Below are 16,851 nucleotides of genomic sequence, written 5' to 3'. Positions count from 1 at the left end.
AAGGAGGGGTGTTTAAGGTAAAAAACGGTTGTAGTTAAAGTTAGTTAAGAAAGTTGTAGGTAATAAAAACAACTTTTGCATTTACGATTTTTTCATAAAACCTCAAAATTTATGTGAGAAATTCAAAAAACCATGTTTTCGGTTTTTTATTTTTATCTTTTCCAAAATCATTTTTTTTGACGAAAATTAAGTGAAAATTTATCTTTTTATGGCCCAAATACACTGTAACTTATTAGAATTGAAATATTTATTTTTCACGTTAATATTTAGACATAAATATCGAAACAGATCCCTTATTTTCGATCGAAAATTCACCCGTCAAAATATCAGCTTTTTTAAAAAAATGGGTCGCTTTTCTTTTCCTCAAAACCTCTACTTTCCGATAGTGTAAAAAAAATATAAATTACAATGGTAAATTTTCGGAAAATTTAAGCCCATCAAAAGGCATTTCATAGAGAATTCATACATGTTATTTCGTAGCAGCAAAAGGTAGCAATAGGGTTTCATCCTACTATTATTTTTTTTGGTTTCAAAATTATCAACACTGGGCTATGAGGAAAATAAATGACAAAAACATATTTTGTGTATTGTTAGAGTTTATATTTTATTTGTTGGTCACAGCCTTCACTTGTGACCAACACCATTACACGTTGGTTGTGATATTAATTTATCTATAATTATTGTGAAATTTACAGTGATATAAGTGGTAATTGAGTATTGTATCACGAGGAAGAGCTGCAAAAGCCGTACTAAGTATATCATAAAATAATGTTCCTTGTTTTGTAAAAATATTGATAGAGTAATAGTTATGTCAGCGAGGCAGCGTATTATCGATGGCCTCGCCAGAAAAAATACTCGGTTATTAGATGTAGTTATTTAAAAGGCGTCAAATGGTTGGACGACCCCATCACACAAAATAGTAGCATAAGCAATTATCGATATAGAATTCCAAAACATTTGAAATAATGTGGAAAAATGTTTATTATTATCACCGTAATCTGTATATAATTTGACCAAATCATTCGTAGGATCGAATTATCATTAATTGTCAATCATGTTCTACTGCTTTTTAATTTGTCCGGCTTATAGGATGTTTGTTGTTTCCTTGTCGGGTACGTTCACAGTAAATACGCAAGCATAGTGCAAATCTAGTAGTTAGAGTCCATTGCTTTTCCAATTTTCTTTAGTGTCTGTTGTTTGGTCTACCTTCTATATAATGATTACTCCTTCGAGCCGCTTCTGCAGCATTGGAAACAACGTGGAACTCGTACTCGTAAATAACACGATATTTCAAGTTTTCCATTTTGTAAACTGAGTGACGCAAAGATGAGAAACAAAAGAGGAAAAAACAAATGAATTACGATTTTCTAAACACAAATGCATGAGTAAATAGCTTTGGAATTCTTAACCAAAGAGGAAACATTTGAGATCAAAGTAGCTAATACGACAAAATGCCAATTTCATATATAAGGGCCTAATATGTATAAATGTTCAAATTGGTTCTTCGACATATCTTATAAATTTTGAATAGTTTGACATAGTGTATTGTAAACATTTATAGTGTATTAAAAACCTATAACCTCACAGAGCGAATACGCATCGTCTGAATTATTCTCAGCACTGCAACTACATGTAGATTTCGGTCGATTGCCGTGTACCGTGTGGCGTGTACTATCTGGAGTAAATTTAAAACTAGGTTACAGTCGGCCGCCGTGTGTTTTTTGATATGCTCGTAAAATCTACTTCAACATTGTTTAAACGAACTTCAATCGTTTGTGTTTCATCACTTTTTGAACGTGTCTCTGTAGTTTTATATTCTATGCTCTTATTGAATACACTTTATTATATGATAATGAATTTAAAAAAAAATACCTATTATTATTTATTATCTATTACTACTATCGTAATAACAGTATTAATTTTATTGATATTCTTATTAATATCACTTTTAAATTCGGACTAACAAATTATGTTATTGTGAACAATATATTAGAACTGTTTTACTTACATTTACAGATATTAACGGTCTATTCTCAGCAATTCAACATCTTATACCCATACCTATTATGAGCAAAAATGTAATTTTATGAAAAAAGTGACGAAACCATGAATATGGTGATGATCATCTGAAGGTACGTGACACGACCTGCCTTTTACAATGCATTGCCGATCAAGATTCACGAACGACCCTAATATTAGTAGCCCAGTGATTACACTAGATACGACACCCGTCAAACCGAAACACAATAATGCTTTCTCAATACTTCTTCACAGCAGAAAAGTTTGTGTGCAACAAAAATAATTGGTAAAAGGCCCTTTTGCGACTGCAGTTTTAAGTCGAGTAGGTTTCCTCGTGATGTTTTTTGAGGTGTTAGCTTCAGGTTGGGCTGGGGAAGGATTTCCCTTAACTGGCGTCCATCATTGAAATATGATCTAAAGCTTGATGTATCCAATATACGATAATTTATATTCACTCAGTTTATTTTTTATTACTTTTTATAATATATTTAATATTTAAAACGCTTTTTAACTTAGAAAATGATTCATATATTGAATGGAGTACCTTGCAAAATAATTTGTTTCGTAAGTATATATTACTACTCAATAGTAGTTTATTAAAGATTATCATTGATTTAAAATACATATAGATCATTGATTTAAAAGAGTGGCCGTCGAGTTTCTTGTATGTTCTTCTCAAAGTCAAAGTCAAAAGTCAGAAACAGCTTTATTCACTGTAAAACTTTATAAGTTTTTTATTGCAAGTCAGGATGGAGTACAAAAGTTAAAAAATCATTCAAATGAGTATAACAATATTCACTAACAAAATTTTGAAATTTTTAATTTTTAATTCCAACTATATATATCATTCAAATAATCTTTCAACAAAATTTAAATTTTTTAATAGGTAATATTTTAATATCGTTTGGGAGTTTATTATAAAATGTAACACGATCCACTTTAAAAGATTTAGCAATTTTACGGAGCCTAGCAGATGGAATTGTTTGTTGTGGCTCCATCTACAGAATTCACTTTATCGTTGATAACCTGCTGAATCAAAAAAATTACATATTCGGTAATTGGCTGAAAAATAACCCAGTTTCAAATCGCCTTAAACTAAGCTTAATACGCAGGAAAATATGCTTCCAGAGACCTCCCATAGCGCGATGACACGCTTAAAGACTAAATATTAACCAAAACTTACCAGGTTGCAATAGTCTAACATCAAGGATCTTGTCGACTTGAGAGTTGTAAGCAGTGATGTGGAAAACGCATTCAGGAGAGTCCTGGATGCAGGTGATGTTGACGGGCACGAGGTCTTCAGATACTTGTTGCCATTTAACCGTGCCCGCTCCACTGGCGGACACGTGGAATACTTCTGCCCATAATCTGGAAGTTAAATGTTTAGTCATAAGTTATAAGGTTTAAGGAAAAGATTTCTATTGTAGAGGCAAAGGTACATCCAAATTACGTAAGTCAACGGAATGACTTTGATTCATAGTCTCTGCGATCTTTTTAGATAATCTGTCACTGAATTAATCCAAAATAGTTGGATTGATTATAATAAAATTTCTGTGTATGTGTATAATTATATCAAATTATTATTTTTTATTTAAACTAAAACAAGTTGTCTACACTATTAGTCAAAATGCATATTTCTCAATAGTAGATATTTTTGGGACACCATCATAAAATAAGTGATTTTTATATATTTTCCAGATTACTATGCTATTTCAGTTGTTCTTAATCAATCTATAACAGTAAACACAAAATATAATTATTTTGTAAATTGTACATTGATAGCTCTCTTATTATTCGCTATCTCTCTGGGGTCGGTCCCTCACGTCTGAGGATCGTGGTCAGCTTTAGGTTTGCATGTGGAGATCATCCAGATCTGCCTCCATCGTCACCTCTGCGCATTGTGTAGACTAAAGAATATGTTATCTGCATAATATGCTGAATACGCGAGTTTTTATTCAAAACTGGTTCCGGATCGATGTATTGGTGCGATTCGCCGTCCAAAGTTCTTAGCCTCACCTGAAATGCATCAATTCTTTGCTTTTCTCAGTACAAGACTGTCCATGATTCTACTTGATACAGTGAGATAGGGAAAACTAGTACTGGTATCATTATTATTCGCTATAAAATGTATAAAAAATGACAACACGCAATGTTTTCTCTACAATAATAAAATACGATATGTCTTTTCCGTATTACGTCACCAGTTAACAGTTTCTCAAAAATTTCATATTATTATAAATAGAAAATCATTATGTATGATCAATCGCCACCGCTTGAGTTGACTAGAACAGCCCCATTAGTTCAGGGATTGCCAATATGGTTTCTGCCAAGGTCACTCAGCTGGTGATTTTCTTATAAATGGGAAGTGGTATATTATTTATAGTCGAAGGGAGAGGCGTTTACGGTGGGTCTTAACATCGAGACAACCTTCGTTCGAGTGTGTCATAAAGCGCTAATAGCGAAGCGGTTTTCCAAGATGTTATGCAAATGGGTGTCAAGCTTTTTGGATGATCTGAATATGAAGGATGTTAAGGTATCATCAATGGTGTATTCTGCGACTTAAAGTTCGTAAACGCTTGTGTCCCGCAAAGTTGAGTGCCTTCTACAATGTTTCTTCTACATATCAACGATGGGTTGTAATTAACCGGCGTTCTTTGCTATATATAGATATCTATAGATGAAATCACGCGGTATTCTTGTTACACCAGTTGTGCCAAAATCTCGTCTTGAGACGTATCGCATCCACAGACTAATCTAAGGCGTAGTTTTATACTATTTGATCCTTACTCTATGCAAACATAATCGTAGTTAATGATGATACTGCTTGCATTATTATCAATTAAGAGAAATCGAGCAAGAAATTTCGTTTAAGTACCTCTTTCTTTAGTTGCAACAAAATATAGGTAATTGGGGATAATAATTTATTCAATTTTCCTTAAGCCGTGTCTATAAACAAAAATAGCTTTAAATGGTATTTCGGTCTATTTATTTTTAATATTTATTATATTACCCTTAAGTATTATTTTCGTTTAAGGTCAGCTGAATTTACGAATAGATGCTAGTTTATAAAAACATAGATTGTATTTATATTTTTAATTTTATCTTTTTATTATAAAATACATAGTATGTATTCCACTCACCAAATTTAACAACACAATACATCAATCTTTTACAACTCTAATGTCATGTCACAATTCAGAATGAACAAGTATAATGATCCCGAAGAAGGATATAATTGTACACTTAAAATATTTTGATGTAGATAAAGGTACTGGTCCAGATGAGATACCTCTCATATTTGATAAACGTTGTGCTGCTTTTCTGGCCAGGCCTTTGTATATAGGTAATATTGTCTTGGTAAGTTGTCCTTATATTTAAAAGCGGTGATAGATAGGATATATCGAGTTACAGGCCAATATGTATATTAACCGTCTTTTCTAAGAGTCGTTGAATTATGAAATTTGGCGATAGTTGTTGATGATTTATCGATGGCATTGGTTAATTCTGAACAAATAGACTACGTTTATACAGATTTGGCCAAAGCATTTGACATTGTCGACCATTATATTTTATTGAAAACTTAGTGGCTACGGTGTCCATGGTAATCTTATAAAGTGGCTTGAAAATTACTCGGTAAACCGTAGAATTAATGTAGTTGCCGGAGGTTAGCAAAGAAGTATACCTTCATACAGCGTCCACAGCCTTCAAGCCTGAGCACTGAGTATACTGTTTTATAAAATATGTTGTGACAAACCTCAACAGATGGCCATCTCTGCGGCGGGAGTTCTGCCACGGGCTGTCCTCGTAGCGGTACGCCTTGCGGAGGATGGGAGCGCACGAACACGACAGCTTGTTACCCATCGTGCGCGCCCCGCACTCGGCGCACTGGACTACGCTGCCTGCGACACAAAACACGGTTACACTGTCTAAACTTATATGGTGACAGATATACCCACATTTGGTGTTGCTACTTTTTATAGTATCGGTAAAACTAACATGTTTCTAGCAAAATGTTTATGTAGATGCAACATCATAGACTAAGATAGGGTTTACTTTATCGAAATGACACTAACTGAATGACTTACTTATCACGAGATCTCTAAAACTATATATTACTAATTTCGCTATGTTGAATTTTATTTCATTAAATTGAAAAATAACCTTGACCTTCGTTTACTCGCGCCAATTTAAGTAACAGCTATTCACACATGGGGTGTCACAGACCGATAGTTTGTACCCATACAACCTATTTCATTGCTATGTAGCCCAAAAATATAATAATTATTTCTAAGTTTAGGATATAATTAAACAAAAAATTATGAATAATACTACCCCGCCTACGAAAATGAGTTTCGTCTTTATCACATACCCACGCGCGAATAACGAACGGAAAAAGTATAGAAAGGTTAAAAATATATCTATAATATATATGTATTGTTAAATTTTGGATGCTGAATTTGGATACTGTAGTGAGTCATAACCATCTTTCTGCAGCAGAAAATATTTACTTAGTATTTATTGGGCCAACGAGCTTGGCTCGCGCCCTCTCGCAGCTAACATGATGATGGGTCCATTGCTAACAGTAGCCAATTTAATTACACACTTTAAATACACATCCAGCCAATGATTTTACAACTTTATTAAAATATGTTAGTAAATAATGCAAGTAGCATTTTACATTGATTTAATATTAATGTTAATATTATAATTATTAATAAAAATATTAAAATTGATTAATTTAAAAGAAATATTTATAGTGACTATTCAAAAGCGCTTAGTTTAACCCTAACTGAATTAAGTTTATTTGACTTTGAGTTTACTATTATTAATTATGTTAATAATTTAACTTTAATTCTTATTATGCCATGGGATACAATGGCGCAACACATTTCGCAGTCTATGTTACTGTTAACATTAAATTTGACTTAAACCTTAACTATAACAACTAATATGATGCAACCCATATTTGCATGTTGCATATTTTAAACCCTTTTTGTAACCTTTATGCCAATTTACATTTAGTGCACTAAATTTCTATAAATGTTTTAATGATAGTTATTCCATTTCAAATGACAAAATAGCCTGTTCAAACTCTGCAATCTGCACGAAACTGAAAATTAAAAATATCTCTGAAGAGCAATTAAACGCACAAGAACTACCTATTCAGTTGCAGGATATTTTCCATAATTCAGTGATATTTTTGAGTTTCTACGATATTTTGTTTTTGCAAATGTCTTACTAATGGATGACTGGAATTATTATAGAGTAGTTGGCTGATAGATACTTGTCCACTCGTTTCATGTGAACTTGAGTATCGACACTACACTTGGGTCTATGATATATTAGAGCCGTGCCCGAAACTTAGCCAGAACCTGTTTTATTATGAGTCTAAAAATATCATTGCGGGTAAGTTTTACTGATTTATTCATAGAAACTACACACAAAGTCATGCCCTCCAAGTCTCTTTTTGCCCATCTAGTTCTTTTTTATTTCTTCTTTAATAAGAGTAATTTCAAATCAAATTGACAATGCTAAATACAACTGAAGAAGTAGATCCCTTTTCATATTATGAACTTCATCACACATTACCATATACTAGTTGGAGATGCAAACAAGAATGAGAAGAATGAGGTGAAAGATGAGAAGTAAGGAAGAGAGATTGACGGCTTCCGTCTGCCTACGGTCCGGTCACATTAACAATTCCGATCTGACGAGACACGGTTGTACGGTCTTACTACGGCTACGTCCGGGCCACGGCATTGAAGTGTGTCGAAAGACCTGCATTGCGTAGAGATTTGGGTTCTCTCTGAATCTTCTACCGCATGAGTAACGGGGAGTGTTCAGAGGAGCTGTTCAGCTTGATACCAGCAGTCAATCGTCACCAACGGACATCTCTAACATCCTAACTTCCACCCGCACCATATTGACGTCTGGCTTGCAAAAAATTTTGTTGGATCGCGCTACATACGAGGATAATTTGAATAATTAGAATTTTTATGCTATAATGACAAATACTGTAATTTGTTGTTTTATTTCATAATTGGCTTACGCTTTGACTAAGAAACCCATAGATAAGTCATCAATAAGATTTCCAATAATCTCATACAGTGATAAACAATTTGTTATTTTTTTTAAAGTGATAACCCTCACTTCTGGGATTAATTACACAAATTATTGAAAACAATATTTATGAACGATGCGGGACTCAAAACTGCGACCTCTCACGTTCTGTGCGAGCGGTTTTCCACTTAGCCAACCATTCGAGTGACGTATCATTGATAAATCTTGTATGTCTTGTTCAACTCTCAGGTTGTGGCTTCATCTACAAGATCTACTTTACTATTGATAACCTGCTCAAAACCAATATTTGCATGTTATGAAATTGACTTAAGATGTCGCTCTTTCATTTATCAAGTTTTATTATCATGATTTATGAACGATACTTCACTCGAACAGTTGGCTCGGTAGAAGAGGGCTCGCATGGAACGCGAGAGGTCACAGGTTTGAGATCCGCATCGCTCATAAATTTTGTTTTCAAATTTAATTTGTGTTACATAGTCATCTGAAAGTAATTCATCTCCAGAATACTTTAACAACAGCCAACTACCAAATTCAAAACAGGAACGTCTACATTACGAAAAACGTTTAAATGATGAAATTTTTCTTGAAGAGAACAAGGTAATAGAAAAAATTTACTGAAGAGAGTAAGAAAGCTAGAGAGAATATTCAGAATCTGTGAAATATAGAAAACGTGATTCTGCTTGATCCTGCAAGCGAAAGGCGAGTAATATTATATGACCTGAATGTGTATGATAAAAACCACATACCCGTGGTCCCGTGATGTCACCAGGTGGCATCTGACCGCGACAAAGAGTGTCCGCGGTTGAGACTCTGCGAACGCTGCGTTCCGTGTCTATGATGATGCTTTACCCCTCCATGCTGCAAGTAATTCAAGTATAATACACCATAGCAATACAAAGCACCCATGCAACAGATTCAATACGCTTCATAAAGATCCTATGAAATTGTTATTTTCTACTTCAATGCTATTTGCTTATATCGGAATGGTTAGTAACCCTAACCTCGAAGCTAAGGATCCCCGACATGAATCCCGGAAGGTGAAAACATTACCATGATGCGCTTCAGTTGGCCCAGTTTTACGCTAATTTTACCCAGCTTTCTTTAAGGCATCCAGGTCTTTATCTAGGTCTTTTTTGCCTCAAGGCTCCACTAGGACTATTATGCCACACAAACCATATTTTGGGCTATTTCTCCTGCCCCCTGTTAAATTAATTTAATAGGAATATATACACGAAACGACGATAGTTAATTAATTTGATTTAAGATATTTTGACTTAGATAGATTTTGATTAGATAGACTGAATACCCTCTAAATTACTTGTAGTACACAAGTTTAGAAAAGTTGTGCAGCCTAATAGCAGCAGTTTGTTTGATTTTTTGGCAAATGATATTGTGTAATATATAAGGGAAAAACAACAAAACACTGATTGAATTTTATTTCCGATTTGATTTAGTTACAAATTTTGTTATGCAGAGATCAATTTTTTTTCCTTCCATCGAGAACTGCAGAATCACCTGCTATCACTCCAAAATGGAGTTTCTGGCTAAAAAGCTCTCCCGTAGCTCTCTCTCTCTGTCTCTCTTTGTGTAGGTACAAACTGCAACCATCAAATTAAGCTTCATTATATAATTAATGCTCTTTAGTCTTTTGGATCTATAATCTACAAGAAGTTTTGAGTCGCGCGGATCTGAAAACATTACACCGCTACAAAAGACTGCAATTTTCTTCGGTCCAATTTACTTCCAATCCAAATTCTTGCTGAGCTAGACTTACCACAATGGTCTTGTAATTCATAACTATTTGTATACCAAGCTCTCTGGGCAAAATCAAATTAATTACCAGTTAATTTATGGTAGATCTATTACAATTCACTTTAGCCACCTTCCGATTCTAGCAAGGTTTCTAGATGACAGAGACATCTAAAGTTATGGTTAGTATAGTATATTTATACATTCACTGTAATAGCATTTCCTGCAATTTTATTGCCGATCCTCTAGTCCACATTTCATTATAATATCCTATTTATTATAAATTATCCTCATAAGTACACTTCTCAACCTATTCTGTGTGTACGGCATTCGAAATTTGAATATTATTATATTTTTATAGAGATACGTAAGCTTTACATAAGCGTAAAATTTAATTTGATATTGTCAATACGTTGGTATTAATTAATATGATGTTTCTACAAACAACAATTTCATAGGATAGTCTGATAAAGTTGTGCCTTAGTAATGTTCAGTCCGATCCATTTAAAGAAGGGTTGAAGAGAACCGTGAAAAGTTTGAAAGAGAATAAGAAATTGAAGACCACGTCAACAAGTTGATTTTGAAAACATAAATCAATTAAATTACTTTTTAAACATAATCTTGGCTTCATTATAAATTTTATAGGAAATATCTTAGATAATTTATACGTCTAGTCGAGAAACATAGCGGAGAACTGTTAGCCTCTACTTGCGTTACTTAAAGTTACACACACAAAAATAATGTGACATACGCATCGCTACTGTAAAACGTAGGTAACACACTAAAGTAATAAACTTGGCATGTTGTCATGCCTTGCCTAACAGCTAAAGGTTCCATCTAGACGTATAATTATCTAAGTGAAATATATATTTTATCATTTAACACATTCTTGTGTCTTTTATATATTTTATTCTGCCAATAACTTAATCAAACTAATCTCTTAAACTCTTGTTGTACGAGTAATATTTAAAATTTGGAAAATCAAGACAAAACACTAATTACATAATTGTAGTACTTATTAGTGAAGGTTTTTCTTTAGTTTTTATTTAGTACAGCAAGCACAGCATGCAAAGAAATAGTTTTAAATGTTTACAAATATTTTTAGTTTTAATAATGACATGCTTTTCTGTGCTTATTACGAGTATGGAATAACAACGATCTAAAAGCAATCTAGCTACAAATATTATATTTTAACTAACTTATGTTAATAAATATGTATATACAAAATGTGTTTCAATGGCAATGTTATTTATGTGCAAAGTAATGGAGTTTCAGGATTGGGCTAATTAAATCTATAATGTCAGGAAATGTATGATGTATCTAAATTGCTAACTGTAAAATTGAATGTCTTAAATGCATCACTATAACATGTGAATTCTAGAGGTTAAACAATAAAACACCATGGTTATCATCAACAGAAATAGCCCTGATCTAGGAGGTGATTTATTTACAAAACAATATGATTATAATATCTATTTATGTAGAAGAAGCCGTATAAAGTAAAGAATGTGGTACACTGACCTATAGCGCTTAGCTATGAGTTATACGGAACCAATTTAATATATAAAGTATATCATCAAGTAGTCCGCCCCAAATAATCTGTATCATATGAAGAGATAGACTATAATTGGCAATCTTATTACGTCGAATAATATTAAGTTGTTCAAGTTCATATTGATTTTCTGTGATGAAAAGTCTAGGCTATCAAATGGTAATTAAAAGTCAAGAGCCACATTTCGTTAACAACGTCGGATTTTCAGCCATATAATATTAGCTATAGCACTTTTATTTGGGTCAATTTATATAAGGACTGCTAACGTTACAATATATTTATTTATCTACATTTTAATTGTGTTTTTCGAGTGATAAACAAATATGGATTCCTTAATATTAATTGCGTATAAAATAGAAATATATAAATGCAATATTGACTTCTAATGTTAGTTTGTTTAATTAAATGTAGGATTTATTATGTGCGCTATCATGCAACGTATAAGACTCATCAGAAAACTGTGCATATTTAATGTTAACTCTCCGTTACTTAGTTAATTGAACAGCAACATATGTGCCCGGTACAGGAACTCAGTAGGGAGGGATACAGACACTCCAAGTGCAGGTTAAGGATATTACGAACCTCGAAGTTATTCCAATTTTGCGATGAAAATTTAGCAGCTTCCACACTCTCTTTAGCACCCATGGTTAAGTCGCGATCACTTTAAATGACCTATGATATTCGAAATGCGTGTGTTCTGAAAGGTTCGTGACACTGTGATGGAGTGCGCTAAGATGCTCTCGTCTGATAGTCCGATTGATTAAACATTAAGTACCTCAGGCGATGCTCGTTCACGATAGGTAATATTGCACGGCGACGTTTTATGCGGTGTTTCAGACAAGGCTAGCAGTCAGTTCGGGCGTGCGCGGAGTGTAAACAGTGCCAGCTGGCTCCCGAGCGGAGCTGTCCGTGCGAGTGGCTGACCGACTATCGCCGCACCGGCCTCATCGACCGCTTACTACGACACACTCGTGGCCGACACTCAGATGGCCCGGAACCTAAGTCCGCAGTATGAGTTACGTGAAGCAAAGGTCGAGACCGGCGGCCTCGCTCAACACCGGACCGGACTGGCGTGCGTGCGGTGCGCAATAACCACCCGCCCGCTACAGCCGGAGACGCACCGACGCCCAAAACTAGCTCCGGGCCAGCGCCCAACAGACAACCCGACCAATACTCTACACTAACCTATCTTACATGTGCTGTACGAGTCTGCAATGACGCGATTAGAACTGTATGACAATATAATGTTGTAATATAGTAATATGATCAAATTAGAGAGATCATCAATGAGTTTTCAGTGCGGGGCAGTGCGGGGTTCGCGCGGGGTCGGTGGAAGATGCGCGCGCATCTTTCGCGAGACATTCGATTTTGGTCCATGACTGTTGGAAGCGTACTAAAGTCCACCAAGTTACTTTATAGTTCATACTAGAAGAGCGCCCATGACATGTTAGATTTTCATCTGATACTATGATCACTACTTATGTCACCTTTAGAGATTTATCGAAGTAAAGTCAGCAATTTCAAACCTGACACATTTACTTTCAAAATATGCCTATACAATTACGTTATTAATATAACATAAATGTATATGCATTTTTATAGGCATTGGTGAGACATATAGAAACTTTTATAACCGAAACGAAAACAGGTCACTAGTATTAAAATAATCTCATAATTACATATTTTTAAGAAGTATTTATGTCAAATTTCTAGTATTTTTTTACTAACATGTTAATATTGTATCTGACTAATACTACTAATTAACGCATATTAATAGGGCACACTATTCGAAACACACAGAATTAGTAAAGCACACCGGTGAGCAAACAAATAAACTATAAATAGATCTTATTATTCTTAGATCTACCAAATATTTCATAAAAGTCGATCAAGCCGTTTCGGAATAGATTGACACCTAACATTGTGACACGAGAATTGTAAATATATAGACTTAGATTAAGGATTGGTCTCCGCTGCGTTCTAACTAGATATCGCACGCGTAGTCGCAAAGTGCGGCAACTAATACTACGCCTAAGTGCGCGTACTCGAGCCAGTCTCCAACGTGACATTGACGTGCCACGTGGTCTGTTAAGCTTTGCTTATAATTGTAATTAAAATGCCCGGTGGTGTAGTAAAACTTTGTTAAAATAATACTACAAGAAAGAAGAAAGTCATTGGTATCACATATCATCATTACTTATTTTGTATTTTATTAATTTCAATGTAAAATAACACGAAGCGTATGTTACAAAATTTTAAATAGGCCATTGAGTGTCAAGATGCCACGCACACAAACATCTAATAGTTGCCGTAATAAAAAAGCTATTGTTTTTAGTGCGGTATCTAGTTGGAGCGCGGCGGAGACCAATCCTTAATCTAAGTATATAGATATATTAATTAATTATATTACAACATGCTATAAGACCAAACAAAATCAACAATAATTAAAGTAGATGTAAATTCATGAAATAATAGCCTCTATAATCCAAGTTTGAATATTTAATCTGCAATAAGCTGGTAGCTCTCCGGTACAAGCTGCCGTGAACAGGTGGGGTGGGGTTAACAGATGTACTACAGCTGGAGCTTACCAACGTATTTATAATTTACTGAAATATACTCTTACGGCCTTACAAATAATTTTATACCTGAGAATATACCAATCTTAAGCAAAATGACTATTTGTACAACGACAAACGAGCGTAAGGGTCACCTGTTGTTAAGTGATCACCGCCGCCAACAATCTCTTGCAACACCAGTGGAATCACAGGAGCGTTGTCGGCCTTAAAGGAAGGTGTACGCGCTTTTTTTGAAGGTACCCATGTCGTATCGTCACATCGCACAAGGAAGTTCATTCCACAGCTTTGTAGTACGTGGAAGACAGCTCCTTGAAAACCGCACTGTGGATCACCGCCACACATCCAGATGGTGGGGATGATATCCTAACTTGTGGCGTGTCGTGCGAAGGTGGAATTCGGCTGCAGAAATCAGGTTAAACAGCTCTAATATTAATTTGTAATAATTACATAATATTAATTTATTCTTATGTATAACTAAATGGAATTATTTGGAGGAGGCTTTTACCCTAAGGGGGTCCACATTAGAAGGAGATTAAATTATTAGAATTAGTAGTAGAAATATTAAAGTTAATCCTACTAATATTATAAATGTGAAAGTTTGTATGTCTGGATGTATGTTTGTACTTCTTTAACGCAAAAACTACTGAATAGATTTTGATGAAACATTACAATAACATAGTTTACACACCAGAATAACACATAGGCTATAATTAATAAAAATATTGTTGTTATATTATATTAAGCCGAAACATTAAAAAAATTAAATTAAGTAATTTTGTGTAACTTTGATGTAACTATTGTGGAATTAAATGAAGCTATTTTATTATTATTTATTATTATAACTTTATACCAAGTTTATTATTAGGGCCGTTAAACTTCAATACATATAACATTTTATTTTTATGAAAAAAAGGAACAAGACGAGCAGGACGTTCAGGTGATGGTAATTGATACGCCCTACCCATTACAATTCAGTGCCGCTCAGGATTCTTGAAACCCCGAAAAATTCTGAGCGGCACTACAACATCGCTCGTCACCTTGAGACAAGATGTTAAGTCTCATTTGCCCAGTAATTTCACTAGCTACGGCCTCCTTCAGACCGAAACACAGTAATGCTTACACATTACTGCTTCACGGCAGAAAAAGGCGCTGTTGTGGTACCCATAATCTAGCCAGCATCCTGTGCAAAGGAGCCTCGCACTGGTTAGTTAAGTTAAGTTGGTAATTAACTGGTAAACTGGTAACATAAATGTATGTAGAGTGTGTCTCTATAATAATGAGAAATATGACAGTACCAAAATCAAACCAAATTCAATGGCCAAGATGTAAATTGAAAAAAATATAGTTTTTGTATTTGAAAAGTGTTAAATATTGTACAATGTCAAGGAACTTTTCGTATTCGAGTCCAACTCACACTTGGCTAGTTTTTCCTTATCGTTTCAATCACGCCATCCATTTGACATCATTTGAATGTAATAGTGTGTTGCGATGAACAGATTTTTCGGTTGTTTTAGACTTCTGCATTGTTTTCAATACAATAACAACGAGCTACTTTTATAATACTTCGTACTAAGACTCACAGAATCTATCTATGAGTTTCTTGCTACTTCTTCTCATTAGCTCAACCTTAACGAAGTAGCGGTAGATTCAATAAGAAAAAATATTTTTTTTGACAGTCATAATTGTCATTTCCGTGACCTACATGAATAAAGTGATTTTGATTTGATTTGATTATCTAATTATTCATTTAATTTTGGAAGGGACCATGAGTTGGGAAATAAATAAACTTATTCGTAATGATTTCATTGATTGGATTGTGAAACATGGAAAAATATATAAAACTTTATGATCAAATAAATCAAGAATTGTTGATTTATTGTGAAAGTCCTTTTTACTAATTTTACTCACTTCGATTTTTTGGTATATCTGATTAACTCTCACATCACTACTAATATTGTAATTGTGAATGTAAGTTTCTTTGTTACGCTTTGACGCCGGAGCTACTAAATCGATTTTGATGAAATTTGGTATAGCGATAGAGCTTGGGAAATGACATAGGCTATATTTTATCCCGGAAAAATGATTTACGCGGGATTTGTGAAAAATTGAAATTCACGCGATGAACTATAACTATACCAATAGTAGATTTAGTTTGCCAGACCAATCTTCCTCGAAGTAAGTATTAATGTAATAAGTTTGCAACGGGAACGTAAACGGATACCGGAACTGGGACAGGACATAAGATAATCTTCAAATATAATCTTGTTTATTATTTTTAAAAACCCTTTATCTACGCGGACAAAGTAGCAGGCATCAGCAAGCTAGTCTTAATCTTCTGTATATATAAAAATGAATTGCTGTTCGTTAGTCTCGCTAAAACTCGAGAAAGGCAGGACCGATTTGGTCTTGAATTATTTGTGGAAGTCCAGAGAAGGTTTAAAATCCATACATAATTTCTATGAGAGAATTTATTGACGCACGGTTTGACAGTTCTGCTGTGTAACAATTTCATTACGACAGCAGGGTGCATATTTTACGAAGTAATTTTTGATGTTATGATATATTATTGACAAATTATTTTATTTATTATATACAGAACAACGTCTGTCGGGTCAGCTAGTATATAATATAAATCAAGTGTCCTGAGAGATGTTTGTCATGTTTGTTTCCAGTAAACTCCTAAACTAATGACTAACCTGTCTCAGGTGGTAGCATAGTTTTTATTTCGATTTGGGACCAGTGACGTTCTATTGGGACCCATAATTATTTCTATTTCCAATATTTGTTTTGTATTGACATAATTATTTTCTATGAGAAAATTTATTGACGCACGGTATGACAGTTCTGCTGTGAAAAAATTTCATTGTAACAACA

General features: G+C 34.2%; 1 protein-coding gene across 1 annotated transcript in view; it reads right to left on the bottom strand.

Moving 5' to 3' along the window:
• The window catches only part of LOC126977120 (protein still life, isoforms C/SIF type 2), a 222,852-nt gene extending 207,445 nt beyond the window's left edge, over window positions 1–15,407 (bottom strand). Inside the window, exons 1-5 of the mRNA XM_050825824.1 lie at window positions 15,392–15,407; window positions 11,984–12,098; window positions 8,847–8,958; window positions 5,774–5,918; window positions 3,203–3,387 (exon numbers count right to left, since the gene is read on the bottom strand). Of these exons, the coding sequence (XP_050681781.1) occupies window positions 3,203–3,387; window positions 5,774–5,880 (292 nt within the window). The 5' untranslated portion in view covers window positions 5,881–5,918; window positions 8,847–8,958; window positions 11,984–12,098; window positions 15,392–15,407. The remainder of the gene's footprint in view (window positions 1–3,202; window positions 3,388–5,773; window positions 5,919–8,846; window positions 8,959–11,983; window positions 12,099–15,391) is intronic.
• Between the last annotated feature and the right edge of the window lie 1,444 nt (window positions 15,408–16,851).

Source organism: Leptidea sinapis, chromosome 43 (genome assembly GCF_905404315.1).
Source record: "Leptidea sinapis chromosome 43, ilLepSina1.1, whole genome shotgun sequence".
NCBI lineage: Eukaryota > Metazoa > Arthropoda > Insecta > Lepidoptera > Pieridae > Leptidea > Leptidea sinapis.
Note: the sequence above shows the minus strand (reverse complement) of the source record. Positions and strands in the feature narration are given on the sequence as shown.